This window comes from Verticillium nonalfalfae, assembly GCF_003724135.2.
Source record: "Verticillium nonalfalfae strain VnAa140/NRRL 66861 chromosome Unknown scaffold_9, whole genome shotgun sequence".
Lineage (NCBI taxonomy): Eukaryota > Fungi > Ascomycota > Sordariomycetes > Glomerellales > Plectosphaerellaceae > Verticillium > Verticillium nonalfalfae.
In genome coordinates this window covers 215,467-234,772 of record NW_021167234.1, presented here as the reverse complement: position 1 = coordinate 234,772, position 19,306 = coordinate 215,467, and the positions used below count along the sequence as shown (strand labels likewise).

The 19,306-nt window shown below is 58.4% G+C and overlaps 2 protein-coding genes across 2 annotated transcripts; both read right to left on the bottom strand.

Moving 5' to 3' along the window:
- Window positions 1–588: 588 nt before the first annotated feature.
- Window positions 589–10,839, bottom strand: D7B24_009224 (uncharacterized protein; the record flags this gene model as incomplete). Its single annotated transcript, XM_028643300.1, has 1 exon — window positions 589–10,839. The coding sequence occupies one exon, from the start codon at window positions 10,837–10,839 to the stop codon at window positions 589–591; it is 10,251 nt and encodes a 3,416-aa protein (XP_028498351.1).
- A 6,637-nt stretch (window positions 10,840–17,476) lies between these two features.
- Window positions 17,477–19,306, bottom strand: D7B24_009223 (uncharacterized protein; the record flags this gene model as incomplete). The annotated part of the gene is made up of 1 exon (XM_028643299.1): window positions 17,477–19,306. The coding sequence occupies one exon, from the start codon at window positions 19,304–19,306 to the stop codon at window positions 17,477–17,479; it is 1,830 nt and encodes a 609-aa protein (XP_028498350.1).

The window sequence follows — 19,306 nt, the reverse complement described above, 5'->3', positions numbered from 1 at the left end:
GTAACGGTTGGCCCCCTCTGCGCTGTTACTCCTCTGTCAAGCAACAGGCGCCCCGCAGCTATCCTTGCATGGTAATGGTGGTTGCTTCCTGCTCTTGTACCGCTGTCAGATTCACTCAACAAGATCTTGTTGTGAATGGCCGATAAGGTGAAGGAAGGGTGAGCCGTCTTCTGTAGCTGGGCTCTGCCGTTGCGCACTATTTAGGCTGCCAAGCTGGCCACATGCTGGGTCTCTCACCCTCACTCACCTGCACTACACTGGCCATTGTATCGTTAGCTCATCCAGGCACGAGTCAGATTGAGAGAGGAACTGGCAACTTGAATCAATTTCAAAGCCTGTGCAGAGCTTTCTAAGGCCCGGCGACATGCAAATTAAATAGAGGCCTGTAGGGCCTTAGAAAAGAAGTGTGTCAGACCACCAGAGAAAGCCAAGAACTGTCCTGTTGACCCGTTTGTCAACTCCATTACAACACCGAGAGATGGTCCCGGCCAAACTCTCGTTCAGCTTTATACATGAGAAGAGGATAGACAAAGGAAAGAAACAAAGGGAAACAGAAAGCCATCACATCGTTGCCACGATGAACATGTCCTAAGCACCGATGCCGAAGCCGATGCCGAAGGCGACACAAGTCTTGCCCTCGCACCTGGTGAAGGGAGGACAGCCGAATCCGAGGATGCCGCCGCAACGCTGTCCAGCGCCGGCAGGCTGTTGTGTGTTGCCGCCGCTGCTACTGCCACCAGCGGTGGCGCCTCCACCGGCATTGGCACCAGCGTTGACGCCAGATCCGCCGGCATTGGCACCGGCGTTGACACCACCGCTGGCACCTCCGTTGGCTCCGGCACTGGCACCACCACCACCATTCGCTCCAGCGTTGACACCACCGCTGGCACCTCCATTGGCACCAGCGTTGGCACCTGATCCGCCGGCGTTGGCCCCAGCATTGACACCACCACTGGCACCTCCATTGGCTCCGGCACTGGCACCACCAGTACCAGCGTTACCGCCAGCGGTGACACCGCCTCCAGCGTTGGCTCCGGCGTTGACGCCGCCGGTAGCACCTCCGTTGGCACCGGCGTTGGCACCGCCAGTAGCACCTCCGTTGGCGCCGGCGTTGGCACCGCCGGTAGCGCCGCCATTGGCTCCGGCATTGACACCACCTCCAGCGTTGGCACCGCCAGTAGCACCACCATTGGCTCCAGCGTTGACACCGCCGCCGACGTTGCCACCGGCATTGACACCGCCAGTGGCACCTCCGTTAGCTCCGGCATTGACACCGCCAGTGGCGCCTCCGTTGGCGCCGGCGTTGACACCACCAGTGCCGCCATTAGCTCCAGCATTTACACCGCCGCCGACGTTGGCGCCGGCATTGACACCGCCTGCACCAACGTTGGCACCGGCATTAGCTCCGGCGTTGACACCACCGGTGCCACCGTTGGCGCCAGCGTTGACACTGCCTCCGGCTCCGACTGTGCCGCCGGGCACGGTCACAGAACCCTCACCACCAGCGCTGACGCCGGTCGAGGGTCCTGTGTTGGTGCCGCTAAAGGGGTTGAAGGTACACCTGCTGCGCGTGGCATCCTCGCAGCGCTGGAAAGGTCCGCAACGAATGTTGCCGCAGAGAATGCCGGTGCCGAGGGTAACGCCCGTCTCGCCTGGGAGGCCGCAGACTTTGCCGCCAAAGTTGAATGGACCGAAGTTGATGCAGATCTGGACGCCCGGGCAGACCTTATCGCCACACTGAGTGTTCTGCGCGGGCGTTGTCGTGCCAGCGTCGCCAGCGAGACCGCACGAGCTGGTGGCGGCATTCAGACATGTTTGACCGGTGGGGCAGGTAGCACTGCCGCACTTGGTTCCTGAAGGGGTCTCGCCGCCGCCGCCGCCGCCGCCGGTTGGCGGTGTAGTTGTACCACCATTGCCGCCCGTGTTGCCGCCGATAGTAGGTCGGTTGAAACAGATATAGGAGCCGGGAAGAGCGACTGACTCAATGCAGATCTCGGCTGACGAGCACGCGCGACCCGTGTTGCCGCAGTTGGTGCCCGCGTTACCACCCTGGGACCCGGGAGCGAGGGCTACACAGACAAAAGCGTTGCCGATGGGGCTCTGGATGCAGATCTGGGCGTTCGTGCAACGACCGCTTCCGCAGGTTTCGCCGGTGACGGGCGGGGTGACGCCGGCCACACAGGTGCCGCCTTCAGAGCACTGCAGGGGGCTCAAGCAGGGTCGGGTAGTGCTGCAAGGGTCGTTGAGGTTGCCGGGCGTCTCGGCCGGTGTCTCGCACGTCTTTCCACTGCCGCAGACGAGGGGCGCGCGGCACAGACGGGTCTCGCTGCAGGTCTCGCCGGGACCGCCCGGCGTGTTGACGACAGGCGCCTCGCAGACGTTGCTGTTGCAGAGAAGCGGGCTCAGGCAGGGCGCGGTAGGGCTGCAAGACTCACCGACAGCACCTGGGGTCACCGTCGGCGTCTCGCACGTGCTGGACTCACCACAGACGAGAGGAGCCAAGCAGGGTTTCCGTGCGCTGCAGGCAGCGCCAGCGCCTCCGGGCACGTCGGTGGGAGCGTCCTCGCAGACGTTGGACGAGCCGCAGACGAGAGGCGAGGCGCAAAGCTGGCTGGGACCGCAGGGTTGACCACTGCCAGCCGGGGGAGGCGTGGCACAGATATCCCCCTCGCCGCAGACAAGGGGCGCGGCACAGGGTTGAAGGGTGCCGCAGGTGGCGCCGAGATCACCAGGAGGCGGGGCTGCGCAGACGTTGCCAGTGCCGCAGACGAGAGGGGTCTCGCAAGGCTGGTTGTCGCCGCAGGTGGCGCCGAGCTTGCCAGGGACGACGGGAGGCAGGGCACATTTGCTGTCGGTGCAGACGAGGCCAGTCGCGCAGTCGCTGACAACAGTGCATGCGTCGCCGACAGCTCCAGGCACATTGGCAGCAGGGGCAGTCGTGCACTTGTTCTCGCTACCACAGATGAGGGGCGAGATACAGGGCTTGGCGGTGCTGCACTCGTCGTTCAGACCACCTTGTCCCTGTCCGCCAGTGGCGGGAATGCAGACTTCGCCCTCACAGAGGAAGGGGCTCAGGCAGGGAAGTGTGAGGCTGCAAGCTTCTCCAACGTTGCCGCCGGCGGGAGGGGTAATTGTTGCATCAACACAGACCAGACCCTCGCTGCAGAACAGAGGACTCTCGCACGGCTTCAGAGGACCACAGACATCTCCAGCGCCACCAGGGGTTTGCGGTGAGGGCGCGGCACACTTGTCATCAGTACCGCAGATGAGCGTTGACAGACAGGGCAAGGTCGAGCTGCAGGCGTCGCCGACGTCGCCGGGCGGGGGTGTGTCAATGATAGGATCCGTCTCTGGCACGGCGCAGATGTCGCCGGTGCCACAGATGAGCCCTGTCACACAAGGCAGGGTAGCGCTGCAGGGCGCTCCGAGAGGACCAGGTTCAGGTGGGTTGGGAATAGTCGTGATGGGGCCGCAAGTGTTGTCAGAGCCGCAGGTGAGGCCGGGGAGACAGGGCTTCGTCTCGCTGCAAGCTTCGCCAGAGGCGCCGAGCTCAACACCTGGCGTGGCGCAGACATTGGTGGCACCGCAGACAAGAGCTGGGATGCAGGGAAGGGTAGTGCTGCAATCATCGCCAAGCTGTCCAAGATCAGGAACATTCGGTGTCGTCGTTGTCGGGGCCGTACAACGACCGGTCTCGCCACAGGTCAAGGGCGAACGGCAGATAAGCGTTCCATCGCATGTTTCGTCAAGGTTACGCAGGTTCGTGCAAGTGCCCGACTCGCAGGCCAGGGGCAGCGAGCAGATGCTGGTAGCATCACAGCTCTCGCCGAGGTTGCGACCACCAGGAGTAGGGACAACGCAGATGTCGTTGGTGCACTGGAGAGGTGTTGCGCAGGGCGTCTGGTCGTTGCAAGCAGCGCCAGCGCCAGCACCGCCGGTGTCACCACCTCCTCCACCACCGGGAGTTGTGACGGCGGGAAGACAGACGCCAGACTGGCAAGTGAGGGGCGAGCGGCAGGGGGTGTCGTCGTTGCACTGCCCATTCTCGGCGGCGGGCAGCAGACATGTGCCGGCAGGGCCGCACACAAGGGGAAGAAGACAAGGAGATTCGCTGCTGCACTGGCTTCCGGGGCCGCCCGTCTCACCGCCGTTGTTGCCACCGTTGTTTCCGCCATTGCTGTTGGGGTCGATGCATATGTTGAAAAGGCACTCGAAAGCAGAGAAGCAGATGGCGCCCTCGCCACAGGTGCCGCCGAGTCCGATACCACCACCTCCACCAGTGGATGTAGGAGGGAGACAGACGTTGGACTGGCAGGTCAGGGGCGTACGGCACGGCTTATCGTCATCGCAAGCGCCGTCCTGATCCACCGGAGAAATGCAAGTACCGGCAGGGCCGCAGATGAGCGGCAGGGCACATGGCGAGGTGAGGCTGCAGGTGTCGCCAGCATTGCCGCCCGCGGCGGGAGGGAGAGAGTCGACTGCGCAGACACCGGAAAGACAGACGAGCGGCGAACGGCAGGGTGCCTGGTCGCTGCAAACGCCGTCGAGATCAACCGGAGAAATGCAAGTGTTGGCGGGACCACAGATCAGGGGAAGGTTGCAGACGTTCGCAGCGGACCTGCGGAGAATGTCAACGACGGTGGAACAGCTATCGCCAACATCACCACCACCTGGTCCTTCCACAATGACACAGACGCCGGCACGGCAATCGAGAGGTGTTTGGCAGTCGCCAACTGCAGCGCAGAGGTCACCCGGACCGCCGGAGCCGCCATTGTCACCGCCTCCGTTGTTCGGACCAGGGTCGACGGCACACACGCCAGACGCGCAGACCAGAGGTGTGCGGCATGGAGCATCGCTTGAACAGGTAGCATCCAGCTCTCCGGGGAGGATACACACAGAGTTCGGGCTACAAATGAGCGGCACGTTGCAAGGGTTCTCGGTGCTGCAGGCATCACCTGAGTTGCCGCCGGCTCCGGGCCCGGCGCCAGGAATGACGCAAACACCGCCAGAACACTCGTTGGGCGCTTGACAGGGCTGCTCGGTGCTGCAGACATCGCCTGGTAGACCCCCAGCGGGTGTTTCGGCGACAGCACAGGCACCGTTCTGGCACGTAAGAGGGGGCCGGCAGGGCGCCTCGTTCGAGCAGGTATCCGCCAGACCTCCGGGGAGAACGCAGACATTGGACAGACCGCAGAGGAGAGGAACGTTGCAAGGCGTCTCGGGTCCGCAGCTGTCACCGCTGTTGCCGCCGCCTCCGGGGCCCGCGGGGGCGACACAGATGTTGGCGTCGCACTCGTTGGGTGCCAGGCAGGGCTTCTCAGTGCTGCATTCGTCGCCGGGAAGGCCACCAGTGTTACCGCCACCGCCACCGCCGGGCAGTTCGTTGCCGAGACCGGGAACGGTGCAAGTACCGGCTTGGCAGAGCAGAGGCGTCCGGCAAGGGGAGTTTTCGTTGCACTGGTCGCCAGCGCCGCCGAGGTTGGTGCAAGTACCAGCCTCGCAACTCAGAGGCACGCGGCAAAGACTCGTAGCCGAACAGCTGTCGCCAGCATCTCCGAGGTCGGGAGCACCGGGAAGAACACAAATCTCGTTGCGGCATTCAAGAGGCGAGGCGCAGACGGTTGTCTCGCTGCACTGGTCACCAGCGCCAGCACCGCCGCCGCCTCCGCCGCCGCCAGGGGGGAGCTCGTTACCGAGATCCGGGGCGGTACAAGTACCGGACTGGCATAGAAGAGGCGTTCGGCATAGGGCGTTGTCATCACACTGGTCGCCAGCGCCGCCAAGGTTGGCACAGATGCCTCCCACACAGTCCAAGGGGCTGCGGCACGGTGTCGCGCCGGTGCAGGTATCGCCAAGGTCGCCAAGCTCAGGCGCGCCAGGGAGGACACAGACGTCGTTGCGGCACTCGAGAGGCGTTGCGCAAGGGTTGGCTTCGCTACACTGATCGCCAGCTCCGCCGCCGCCGCCGCCGCCATTGTTGGGGCCGGGGTCGACAGCGCATGTTCCAGACTGGCAGGTCAAGGGGGTCCGGCAAGGCTTGTTGTCGGCGCACTCATCGCCAGCGGCGCCAAGGAGAGCACACTTGCCAGATTCGCAGCCGAGGGGACTGCGGCACGGGTTTTCAGCACTGCAATCATCGCCCAGGTTGCCTTCGTCGGGGTTCGTCGTCGGTGCGACGCAAACATCGTTGCGGCATTCGAAGGGGGCAGCGCAGATGGTCTCAGCGTTGCAGGCATCGCCGGGGCCGGCCGGCTCAGTGGGCGGAAGACAGGTACCCTCCTGGCAAGTAAGGGGAGTCCTGCATGGTGTGTCGTCGTCGCACGCATCATTGTTGTTGCCAGGGTTGACGCAGCTGCCCCCCTGGCATTGGAGAGGAAGACGGCAGGGCGACTCGGCGTCACAAGCATCACCGGGGCCTCCCGCATCGCCGCCTCCTGCATTGGGCGCAACACAGACGTTTGACTGACACTCGAGAGGGCTGCGGCAAGGCGTGTCGTCGTTGCACTCAGCACCAGGGCCGGCCAGTAGAGCACACTTGCCATTCTCGCAGGTGAGGGGGGCAAGACAGGGCTCAGCTGCGCTGCGCGAGAGAGCTTTGCAGTCGTCTCCGAGTCCTCCCGGGGCATCTTCGCCACCATCGGATGGTGCGAGGCAGATATCGTTCTGGCACTGAAGAGGAGCCTTGCAAGGAGTTTCTGCGCCGCAGGCCTCGCCAGGACCACCTTCACCAGGGTTTCCAGGTCCGACACAAATGCCGGCTTCGCAAGAGAGGGGCCGGAGGCAAGGCTTGTCCGCGCTGCACTCATCACCAAGATTGCCGTCACCTGGATCCTCTCGCAGCAGGCAGATACCATCCTCGCAGGTGAGGGGAGAGATGCAAGGACCAACATCGTCGCCACAGGGGGCCCCGGGACCGCCGGTCCCGGGACCACCGACAGGGAGACAAATACCAGCCTGGCAGGTCAAGGGAGACTGGCAGGGAGTCAGGTTGCTTCCGCAGTTGGCGCCCTCGGAGCCGTCAGTGGGGCCGCTAGGAATACCGATCTCGGGAGGCGAACAGACGTTGCCCTGGCAGGTGAGTGGTGCCTCGCACATGGGAAGGTTGAGGCCGCAAGCATCGCCTTGTTGACCTTCATCTCCGGGGCCAGCGATTTCGGGAAGACAGATGGCATTCTGGCAGGTAAGGGGAGCCTGGCACTCGGGGAGTCCCTCGCCACAGGCATCACCGTTCTCGCCGCCATCGTCGCCGCCGGAGTTGATAGGAGGCAGACAAATTTCATTCTGGCATTCGAGGCCCGTGTTACAAGCAGGGAGGTTCTCGCCGCAAGCGTCGCCCTGCTCGCCGCCGTTGTTGACGATGGGGTCGATAGCAGGAAGACAGATGTTGTTCTGACACTCAAGCGTGGTCTGGCACGCGGGAAGACCCTCACCACAGGCATCGCCCTGCACGCCACCGCCGTTGCCGCCGTTGACAGGCTCAAGGCAAATATCATTGCGACACTCGAGGTTCGCTTCGCAAGGGGGCAGCTCGGAGCCACAGGCATCGCCGAGGCTGCCTTCACCATCGCCTCCAGAGCCAGGGTTAGGAGGCAAGCAGATAGCGTTCTGGCACTCGAGGGTAGACTGGCAAGGGGGCAAGCCAGCGCCGCAAGCATCTCCAAGCTCGCCTTCGCCTCCATCGCCAGGACCACCAATGGGGGGCAGGCAAACAGCGTTCTGGCACAGAAGGGTAGATTGACAAGGCGGCAGAGCAGGACCGCAAGCATCGCCGACGTTACCGCCATTGTCGCCGCCAGGAGTCGTGATTGGGCCTAGGCAGACGTTGTTTAGGCATCGAAGTGGCGACTTGCAGAGAGGGAGATCGGGGCCGCAAGCGTTGCCAGCTTCACCTCCATCGGTATCGCCGGGTCCGCTGATGGGTGGCGCGCAAATGTTGTTCTGGCAGACGAGAGTGCTCTCACAAGGGGGTAGGTTGGGACCACAGGCATCACCTGTCACGCCGGCATCATCACCACCAGGAGGAATAGTGGAAGGCAAGCAGATGTTGTTCTGGCAGCTCAGAGAGCTCCGGCATGGAGGCAGACCAGGTCCACATGCGTCGTTGACGTCACCCTCGCCGCCAGGCACTCCCAGGACAGCACACTCACCGCCACGACAGAGAAGAGGCTCGCCACAAAGGGGCAGGTTGAGGCCACAGGCGTCACCCTCTTTGCCAGGACCAGTCACAGGGTCGCCGGGACCAGTAACGGGGTCATCAGGGCCAGTCAGAGGCGCGCAGACGCCGCTCTGGCAGACAAGAGGGCTGGTGCACTGAACCAGGTCGGAGCCGCAGTTGTTGTCGTCGACAGAAGGGTCTACGCAAAGGTTGTTGCGACAGATCTGGTTGCCCACGCAAGTCTCGGTGCCGCACTGTGCAGGAGGCAATGCGGTGCAGACACCCGTTAGGCAGAGAGGGCGGTCGTCAGGACAGGCGTTACCAGGAGTTGAGCAGTTATCGGGATCATTGCTCAGGTTGACGCACGTGTTTCCATCGACGCAGATTTCGCCGAGGGCGCAAGCGGTAGTTCCGCACTGGCCAGGAGGATTGGGGCCGTCAGGACGCTGGCAAACACCTGCTGCGCAGACTTCACCGGCGGAGCACTTGTTTCCGGGAGTGCCGCAGTTGTTCAAGTCGGTAGAGGGTTTGATGCAGATGTTGTTGATGCAAATCTCGATATCAGGCAGGCAGGGATCAGCTCCACACTGGGGAAGAGCTGCGCCTCGACAGATGCCCGCAATGCATAGAGGCGAGGCATCTGGGCACTGTCTGTCGACGGTGCCGCAGTTCTGGGGATCGGTGCCAAGGTTGATGCAAGTCTGGTTATCAACGCAAACCTCGCCATCGTCGCAGGGGCCGTTGGCACCACACGCAAGGGGCTCGCCTGGGTTTCCAGAGCCATCTGGCGTGCCAGTAGGTGGAGTGCGTACACAGGAGTCAAGGACGCAGCTGAAGGGAGCCACACAGTCGGAACCGCAAGCTCCAGGACCTTCGACAGGCACGCACTCGCCGTCGAGACACGTCTCAGAAGACGTACATTGGGTAGATGACGACGAGGTCTGTCGAGATTTAAGTCGGGCAGAGTCCCTGAAGCAGTTATCGGGATCCCCGAGAACGCGGCACTCCTTGGCGATACAGAGAGAATCGTCGCCGCAGGAGGGGCTGCACTCAGACTCGTCGGGGCCAGGCTTCCCGCCAGGGATGCCAACGCCGCCCGAACCGCCTGGCTTGCCTGGCTTGCCAGCTTCACCAGGTCCGCCGGGTCCACTAGGGGAGCCGGGTCTGCTAGGGAAGCCGGGTCCGCCAGGGAAGCCAGGTCCGCCAGGGAAGCCGGGTCCGCCAGGGAAGCCGGGTCCGCCAGGGAAACCCGGGATGCCGGCAGAGATGCACTCGGAGTCCAAGCAAAGAGTGCCAGGAGGGCATGTCAGGGCTTTGGGTCCGCACGCATTGGGATCCTCGCCAGTGTCGACGGAGACACAGCTTCCGAGTATGCAGACGTTGTTCGCGGGGCATGGCTCGCTGTTCTCGCAACTCTGTGGGTCACCGGTGACGTCGAGGCAGACTTTACCACCCAGGCAGGCCTGGTGAGGAGCACACTGCTGCGAGCCGCACTGCAGGACGGGCTCAATCTCGGAAGGATAGCACTCCTTATCGTAGCAGAAGTAGCCGTCGCCGCACTTCCCGTCGCAATCGGACGCGTCAGATCCAACGTCGAAGTCAATGCAGCGTCCCCGGCAGCAGAGTGAGCTGGAGGAGCATGATTTGCCGGAGCAGTCTTTGGCGTCTCCGAAGACATCGACGCAGAGATGGCCGGCCTGAACCTTGCCAGGTGGGCAGATTGGCGCGGGCCTCCAGATGGTGTTTGAGGGTCGGTCACCGTGAACGGGCTTGCGATTGCCGTCATGGTGAGGCTTGGAGTTGCCGCCAGCAGCGCCACCAGACCCAGGCTTATCGCCATGGCCGCAACTGGGATCGTACAAGTCGCTGATACAGACGCCAGAAATACAGACGGAGCCAGGCTCGCAGTGTGCAACTGGTTCACCGCAAGTGGTGTTATCTGTGCTGATGTGAATAGGAATGATTTCGCCATCGTAGCAGATGCTGCCAGGAGCGACGTCATCAGATGTCTCCCCGGCTCCTAAGTCCAGGGGCAAGCATTCGGAAAAGACGCAGAGACTTCCAGAGTCGCATGCGGTTTCGTTGGAGCCGCAGTGGGTTGAGTCAGTACCAATGATGAGGTGCTCGTAGGCGCACTCGGTGTCCTTCGAGCCACAGCCATTGGATCCGATAGTGATGGGTGTACATGAATTTTCGTAGCAAGCCCAGCCAGGGTTGCAAGCAGTCTTATTGGAGCCTTCAGCTCCGCAGCTCGTGCCGTCGAATCCAGTGTCGATGGGCTGCACGACGCCGTTGACGCAGACCTGGTTGCTGCCACAGTCTTCTTTGGCAGGGCCACACTGGAGAGGGCTCGTGAGGACCTGGATCGAGCGGCAGACATCTTCGTCACACCACTGACCAGGCAGGCACTTTTTGCCAGCACAACTAAGCGGGTCTGAGCCGAAGACGAGGTCCTGACATGTATCGAGTACGGAAAGCTGTCCGGGTCCGCAGCCATAGCGGTCGGGGTCGATGTTGATTATGACCGAAGAACATGTGTCATCATGTTCGCCACGGGTGAGGAGCAGGTTGTTGTCGTTGTTGGCCGCTCCATTGTCTTTGATCAGGGCGCGGGCATCAGCAAGAGGCAAACCCGCGATGGATGACAAGGCCGCCAGACCAAGCCAGCTGATGTGGTTGCTCATGTTGTCGAGGAGCTGCGTCGATGCTCTGTTGTTGGTTGGAGTCGGAGAGAAACGCTGGGATGGAAAGAAAGATACGCCATGCCTCTATATAGAGCCAGGAACAACCCAATATCGAGTTGGTGATCGCAGCCGGCCATTTCCTCATGCGGCGTTTCTCATGAGGCGTTTTCCATGACTACCTTTGCATATGCCACAGGCCCAGGCCCAGAACCCGGGGATGTCTATCCTCGGGGGAGCACTGACCTGCACCCACAAGTCGGCAGAGGAATGTTAGCGAGGAATCGAACCGTTCGAGCCCTTCGAGGCTGGCCATGACTGCATTCGGAAAGAAAACACGTTGAAGTTATCCCGAGGTACAGCTGTGTTGGCCCCTGTCCATCGCAGGCAAAGGGTCGGTGCTTCGGGGAGTGGCAGCTATTGCGCCCTTCTCATCCTGTCGTTTGCGGCCGATGTTGAACAAATCTTTATCTGTTGAAGAAGAAGAACCCAAACAATGCAAGCCCTATACTCAAGACATGTTAGTGACTAGTCTCGGTAGATTGATAAGACCAGCGAGCTCCGTTCTCTGCCGCAAGCCCGAAAGCGGTGGCGCTACAAAGAGTAGGAGCAGAGAAGTCAGATTGGATAGTATCGTTGCCACACTGCAGCCACCGTTGGATACACATGCTCGGCTTGGGTACTGAACCATCAGCTGCTGGGCTAGGCGCCGCTTGGCACTCGAGGACTCGGCTGTTCCAAGACACTGGTGTCACCTCCGGGAAATGCCTGATCCAGTACAACCTGTCCGCATTCTATTGTCGTGATCCGGTTGACTGCCCAGCAAGGAGGGTTGTGAACATGATTTTGGGTCCAAGTCGTACAAGAAGAGCGGCAGGCTTGGGCAGGAGGCCGCTGCATTAGGTAGAGCGGCGGTGTTGGGGATGTTGTAAGCTGTGATACCATCATGGAGTCGCTCATGTTGAGCGGGGTATGTGGTTGGCCCTGACGGTTTCAATGCGTCCATTGATGGCCTAGATGCCAATCGCCGAGATGCCAATCGCTGGATGCCAGGGAGAGATAGTCGGAGTTCCAATCACAGGTGATTGATCTCGGACGCATCGTTCGCGGTGGTTTGGCTGTCCCTGACTTGTCGTTGGACGCAAGCCTTGAGCCCAGAACCCGGGTGAGCAGGCAGGCAAGGCAGGTTAGGGGTCCAGGGGTTCCTTCCCCACCACAATTCATTGGGAAGGGGCGACTTGAAGAAATGAGGAGCCGAACTGTGGGGCGTCTGCCAATGAGCGACAGACATAACACAATGGACCCATTACAACTCGGAGCAACCCGCATGCCAGAGGAGCTGACTCATCGAGAACAGCAGAGCTGCCTCGTCGGGAACAACAGAGCTGCCTGGCGTGCTCTAATGGATGACAATCCGTTCTGTTTCAGCGTCGAATTTGCTCAGTGAGACATGCATTTCTGCCAATTCTGCCACTGGCACTGCACTGCAAGCCGGATGATTGTCTTCCGGCTGCCAGCATCCAGAAACAGGACAACAAGGGTTCTCCGAGTCTCGAGGGTCCAAACTTTTCTGTCTCGACACCATGCTCCACGGACCGTGTCGATCACAACATCCACTGGCTGTCTCCTATCCCAAGGACTACAGCCATACATACAACCCTCAACTGCATCCATGCTGGCTCAGCAGCACCATACTATCCAGTATGCCTTGGGGCTGTTGCCTTTGTTTCTCTCTCTCTTGACCCTAGAACATGTCTGCGACATCCACAGGTAGTAGGAGCGAGGTGGCGTTCAATGGAAGTTCGCCCCTGCGCCACCCAGCCCGCCCATCCACAATGTGTTTGCGGACGAACCAAAAAGGTCTAGATCAGACCTGTCACTGAACCATCTCGGCCAATTGGCGACTCCACCGCTTTGATCACCATGGTATTGAATACTGCTTCTGAACAACCCGATTCTGCAGCCATGCATTCAGACGATACTCTGAAGGGCGGTCAGGTCCCGTGCCAGACTCCTGTTTCGCCCTGACACGTCGATGATGTTGAGTGCAAGGTGCTGGTCGCAAGTTACGAGGAGACTTCCTGCTCAACTCACAGATTCGAGGACTTCTGATCATGACATCTGGCCGTAGAGTACTGCAAACCATTCGTCTGCGCCTCGGAAACCCTACTTCGAGCTTGCATGAACCCCGCCAGCTCTTCTTCACCAATGTAGGTATTGACGAAGGTGCTGAAAACACCCCCCGCACTTGGCCGGCATCTATCCAGTCCGTCTCGTCCAGTGCTCATCGGGCCGAGTTTTTTCACCATGCTACACAGCAGTGATGAGGGTTGATTGAAAACGTTTAGTGCTTCCCTCTGCCGTCGAAAGCTCGGCCTGGGCTAAGACGCACTGAGGGAGGAACCGTCTCCAGTGCAAAGTGGGTGTCTGGGGTCGGGTGTCTGTGCTGTGAGACCCCTAGCCTGTAGGTCTGCACAAGGCATTTTGGGTGCAGGAGATGTAATGACAGGTCACAATTCTCTTGTCTGTTCGGAATCTGTATCTCGATCCACCGGTTTATCGGACACATCTTTGCAGACTTGACCACGCTAGATCACTCCCTCCTATCGTCAGGTAACGGATCACCTCGCCACTCCCTTGAGTCTTGGCAATCACTCTTGCTCTTGATATTGACCACCTCATCGCCGTCGGGCCTTGGCATTTCTCGCATATAGTACAAGCTGTCCATAACGAGCTTCACGACAGGCATTCCTCTGGCTTGGGCGTTTCCGTTGCAGGCCGAGATCTCGGACCTCGGGTTTGATGGGATCTCCTTCTCCTTTTGCCCAAGAGTGTTTGCGGTCAATGCATGTCGTGTACACCTCAATGAATCCAGGAACGATGTGGTTCCTGGCGTAGCGATCTCAAGCGTTCATACTCGATGGCTTGCTTGGACTACATCAATACAGATCCGGTGCTTGACGATAGAAATGTTGCATCTTGGGCCTTCGTGGCGTCGGGATTGAGTTCAGCCACACATCTCCAGGGTCCAATGTGCCGAGACACCAAGATTCCAATACATGAAACCTCGTTAGCACCAACAATGCCGAGCACCTCTAGAATGATTGCAGAATAATAGGACCGGCTTCCGATAGCTGCCGCCTCATCACCCGGGCAGCAGCTGCTGACAAAGTCACCAGTGTCTTGCTTCAATCCTGTACTTTGCTGGTTACCTACCTAAGGTCCCATACCTTTGTCAGGCTCATTCAACGACGCCTCAGTCGAGAGGTCGTGACTGTGCTGTTGATCAAATCGTCTGGATATTACCGTACCCCACGACGCGTAGGGAAAATCACACTGTCTACCCAAGTAGTAGTCTTCCGCTCCATGGGGGGACCGGCCCGGCCAGCCCAATCCGCATGCGATCGACCCGTGCGCTGGTGCACCGTGATCCTACGAGCCTGCAAGCTTGGCCTTGGATTTTCGGAACTCATCCGTCTATTATCTTCAAGAAGATCCTCCTCTACGGTCTTGTCTCGGGTCTGATATCCGACAAGAAGAGCGGCAACAAGAAAAGTCCTGAGAACGGTATTCACGACCACAGCGTGATTCGTTGCCCTCTGGGATGGCCTCGATCTCGGTCTTGAAAATTAGGACCTGTCAAAAACTCAATCGCGGTTGGCCGTTTACGGCATCACTATCAGTTGTCGCGGGCACCACCCGCGTTCCATACTTGTCGAGCATAAGCGTCCTTCGGATCAATCTAGCCGGTTGATAATGCCCGGGCCAGAACGGTCTTGCAACGTATCTTAAGACACACCCATAAGGCATTGTCGTACATGGCTTCCATCTGAATCTCTGAGACATTTGGTCGGCACACCTTCCGCATTCATTGAGCCACCAGCCGCCAACGAATTAGCACATTTCTCAAGCGTTGGGCGCTGTTTCCCCCCACGTGAGGCAGGTCAGGCTGTTGGCGTTTTCTTGCAGACGCATCCAGTTCGGTGAAGAAGAAATTCAGTACTTGGCGCATTGGTCCATGCGGGCTCTTAGCAGAAGAAACCCCAGCTTCGAGGTGGCAGGTTGCTCGCCGCCAAGCGGTTACAGCCTAGCCGGCGCCATTTTCCCACTCGCGATATTCAGGCCTTATTTAGGCCTTCAATGTTTGTTATGCGTGCGGAATCCTCCCATACACCGGTTAGCTGAGATTTCTTCTCGCGAATGTGCAAAGCAGCTGCATTGCCACGGTGTCCCATGGAGTTGTAGTATGCGCAAGCCGTGGAGGTTCTGCTGCCGGCAAATAAGGGGTCTTCCCACGCATCAACACGTTTACGTGTTTTGAACTCGGAACGACACGCGTTTACGCGATCTACATGCGCTGCATTTTTCCTGCCCACGCTCGATGCTGGAAGGGCTGGGCAGACGAACCTTATCGCAAGCCGTGAGGTGCGGGTGGGAACGGGAGACCTGCAGGGTCCGCCGATCAATTGTACCGTGTCTTAGGGAGAATCAGGGGACCAACCAACACGTGATCTGGGATGAAGCACGACGTCTTGATGCTGAAATTTCTTTTGATAGACGTGAGTCGTCACGAAATCTGCACAAATCATGGAGGCTGCAATGAAGCAATGTTCAATGTGGTCGATGTGCTTGGAGGCGTATTTAGTCATGTTCTCGATTTCGACCGCCTCAATGTAGCCAGCCTAATGTCGCTGTTGGTTTATTGACATGACTTTATGGGGGTAAATGATTGGTGTATTAGATGACGATCAAGTGTTGATACTCAAATAAAAGCACCTAGCCTGGACGTTGAAGCCCTCTGTATAAGCAGGTATGTGGCACTTTGCAAATTGAAGTTATTGTGCATGCATAAGTTTCCTGTTTTGTCCAGCAAGCCAGCCGTCCACGTCAGCCTAGTCAACAGGGTAGACAGTCTCCTGGCTCAAAGAGGGCTTAAAGAGGGATCGATTTTCAAACGATGTTTCGTGGTGTGCATTGGTAGATATTGGCAGTCTTTTAGGGTTAAAGCTTCAGAGATATGGCCTCAGTGATTTATGAAACAGCTTGACGCTTACTTCTGAACCAAACTCTGTAACCAAGGTTAAATCAACGTTGTGGTGTTACTGGCTTTGAAATCGATTCCTTCTTGACTGAGGATTCGCGACGTTGGTGCTTCGTGTTCTGAACAAAATCTTGCTGATTGAGCTGCTTTGAGGGTGTGGTGGGTCTTCTAGTATTTATTCATTAGCAGACCGTCAGTCTGTTGTCACTCGATCGCTCAAACTCCCAGTCAAAGCCACCGCATCCTAGCTTGCCACCAAATCAAGCCCAGAACGCACTTCCCTGCCATCGCTCAACCTCTCTTATCAGGCAGTTGTGAAGCCACGGGACAGGGGACCAGCTTGGGAGCTTGGGGCCACGAGACAATGTATGCATGGGCTGCGAAGGGCCAGATTTTAAATATATTCCTGCCCGTACCTAAAATTAACCGCGGAAGACATCCTCACTGTGCTCAATGACGTGCTCTGACATCCACATTCCCACAAGTGCTATACTCCCTCCACAATATCGCGCAGTACTTTGGCAGAACCTGAGATCACATCTATGAGCTTTGTCTCATGAGATCAGACAACAGACGAAATTTCTATTCATGTCATTTATGCAAGTGGCATACTCTTTTGGTTAGCAGGACAGGCGCGAGAACTTGTGATGGTATGGGTATAACTCCGAAAGTAAAAGCAAGGGACAATGCTTCAAACGGGTGGTAGAACATACTTTGCGGGTGATATAGATTATGGTTGATACAGCCTCTGCATAGTGTAAGACTGTAGCAGCAACTCAGGTCCGGGCCAGATCTTGCCTCTCCCCCAAAACTCTCCTCTCACAACCCGCGCCGCTGTCCTTGTGTTGATCTCATGAGGTCCAAGTCTCATGCATTCATGGCACCATCTAATCAAGGCTTCACAAGATCAAGCAAGGCGCAGAGTTTTTGAAGCAGCATGCGTTGTTCATTGAGTTACGGCTGGAAGAGCTGAAAGCATCACAGATGGGGATAGACACGCTCTCGATCCATGCTAGAAACGTCCCTTGCTAAATATGAGGACTAGTCAACCTTGATAAAGAACTGGAGTGACAATCACTCTGAAAGGACGTGAATCACAGACGCACATTAATATTGAGAACTAAGAATCTGGTTATGGGGATGCGTTCCGCTTTCTGCGCGCATGGCGGCTGGAACTTGGCTCCGAAAAAGGAGCCTAGGGACCAGCCGCATGAAAATACCCATCGTCCAGCTTGGCGGCAGTATGGCCTGTCCATAATCTCGGGAAAATAGGCGACAGAGAATCTATGCGTCTTTTGGTGAGCCCCCCTTCGAGAATACGGGATGTGTTGTCGGCATTGACGCAACAACGATAACAATGCATTACAAATCTCGAATAATACAGGTCAATAACACTAGATCTTACGCTGCCATACAACGTCTTGCTGCACAAAGGTGCGCATAAGCTAAAGGAAATAAAAGAAACAGACCATGAGGTCAACAATTAAGTACAATTCTGAAGCAACTAGCTATACAGCAAAATAAATCTTATCCATCGTTAAGTCATACAAACATGATACAGGAAGTCGTCCGATCCAATCAAGGCACACACGGCCGGGTTCAGGAGGGCGTCAACATGACGACGATCCAGTCGACCACGCCTGCCCCATCTTTCAGGGGGGTCCAGTAGCTCATCACGCCATCTGCCTTCGGCGTCTCAACCCCCACAAAGCTCGCGAACCCAGATCGGCTTCCCGGTCGGCTGTGCTTCTTCTCCCTGGGCGCCTCCCTGGTCTCATCTTTGGGGCGGCCAGTGAACCCACCGACGAGGCTCTGCTTGCGCCGATGATTGGGGCGATGTTTCGCAATGTCAAGGACAGCTTGCCTGCCGTCCCTCAGCACGCGCTCGCGAACAGTATTGCGGAAACTCTTCGTGACGGATGGCGACTGTGCGTGCTCAGCTAGCACGGTGAAAATGTCCTGCCGGGTGACGGCTTGTACAGTTTGGTCGATGCCTAAAAAAGCCAGGGCATCCTGTGATGCAAACGCGATGTCAAGTCGCCATGATTTCTCCTTATCAGAACCGGGCGACGGGACTCGGGAAGACCGAGCATGCTGCAAGACGATGTAGCGCGAATAGAGATCCTCCGAAGTCGGCAATATGTTCAGATTCAACGTGCTTGCTGACGAAAGCGTGGGTGAGTCCGGTGCTTGCTTGTATGCCTGAGATGTGGGGGCCTTCTTGAATTGTTTGAAGAAGCCCTTTGTCGCATTGCTTCCGCTGCGTTGACGCACGCTCGATCGCCTGTCTGCTTTGCAGTCCCGGGTACTGAGTCGACGTCCGAGGGAAGGATCCTGCATGAGCCTGCTGTATTCAACTTGATCCAGATCCGCAGGGTCGTGGCTTAAAACGCGAAGAATGTTGTCTTGGCTGCCAATTGTCTCAGACACGTTGATGTGCCCGCCGAGGTAATGCCGCACCGTCCCGTCCGTGGTAGTCAGGGGAAGCAGATACAGAAGGTTCCAAAAAGGCCAGCTGTCTCGTCTGTAGTTGAGCATGAGCTCGCAAAATGCTTCTCCCCGAGAGACAGCCTCCCGCATCCGTCTCAGGGCAGTCCTGTCAGTATGCGAACCATGGAGGAAGTCGTAGCGCCGACCGACTGCCTCTTGTCTTCCGTAGCCCGTGACCGTGAGGAAGCCGTCGGAGGCTGAGATGACAGAGCTGTCCGCAGCCTGTGCACTCATGAGACAGAATGCGTCGCCGAGGCCGGGATATCCATTTGTACGTAGCCCTTCCTCGCAGGTGAAAGCCGAGCCTGCACAGGAGGCCAGCTGGTGCCGGACAAAAGATGGGTACAGGTCTTTCCAGACCCTGCGCTCCACGCAGAACTTGGACTCGGCGAAGATGCTCTCGAGCCCAGGCAAAACAGCCGTGTTGAGATGCTTCATGTCACTGTTGAGAGACTTGGCAACAGGAAATGGCAAGTTGGTTGGTGAGGGCACAGTCGCCACCTCTGCGATGAACTGTTCAAGGGAGCTTGAGTAAGATTGCAGACGCATGAGAAACTCCACATCCGTCTCACATCCACGAGTTTGAGCGAATCGCAAAAGTCGCCGGCAGATCCGGGGATTGGCAAGAGCTGATTGGAAAGTGTCATCGCTCCAAAAGTCGGGAATAGGGAGAGGTTGCTCGGATGTTCCAGTGGTGAGAAGCGCGGGGGTGCCAGCGGCGGGCTTGCTTGGTTCGTTTTTAATCGCCACGCCGTCGATGCTTCCCCAGACTACACGACCGAATGTGGGTGATCTGGGTGAGCCATCCGAGTTGTAGTCTGTGTAGCGCCGGAGAGCGTCCTCGTTGGTGTGTAGTGAAAGGCCCGAGTTGCTTCTCAGCCGCATGGCGAGCTTATTCGGGCGCCCACTTCGCGGGGTCGGCGGGGGGGAGACGACCAT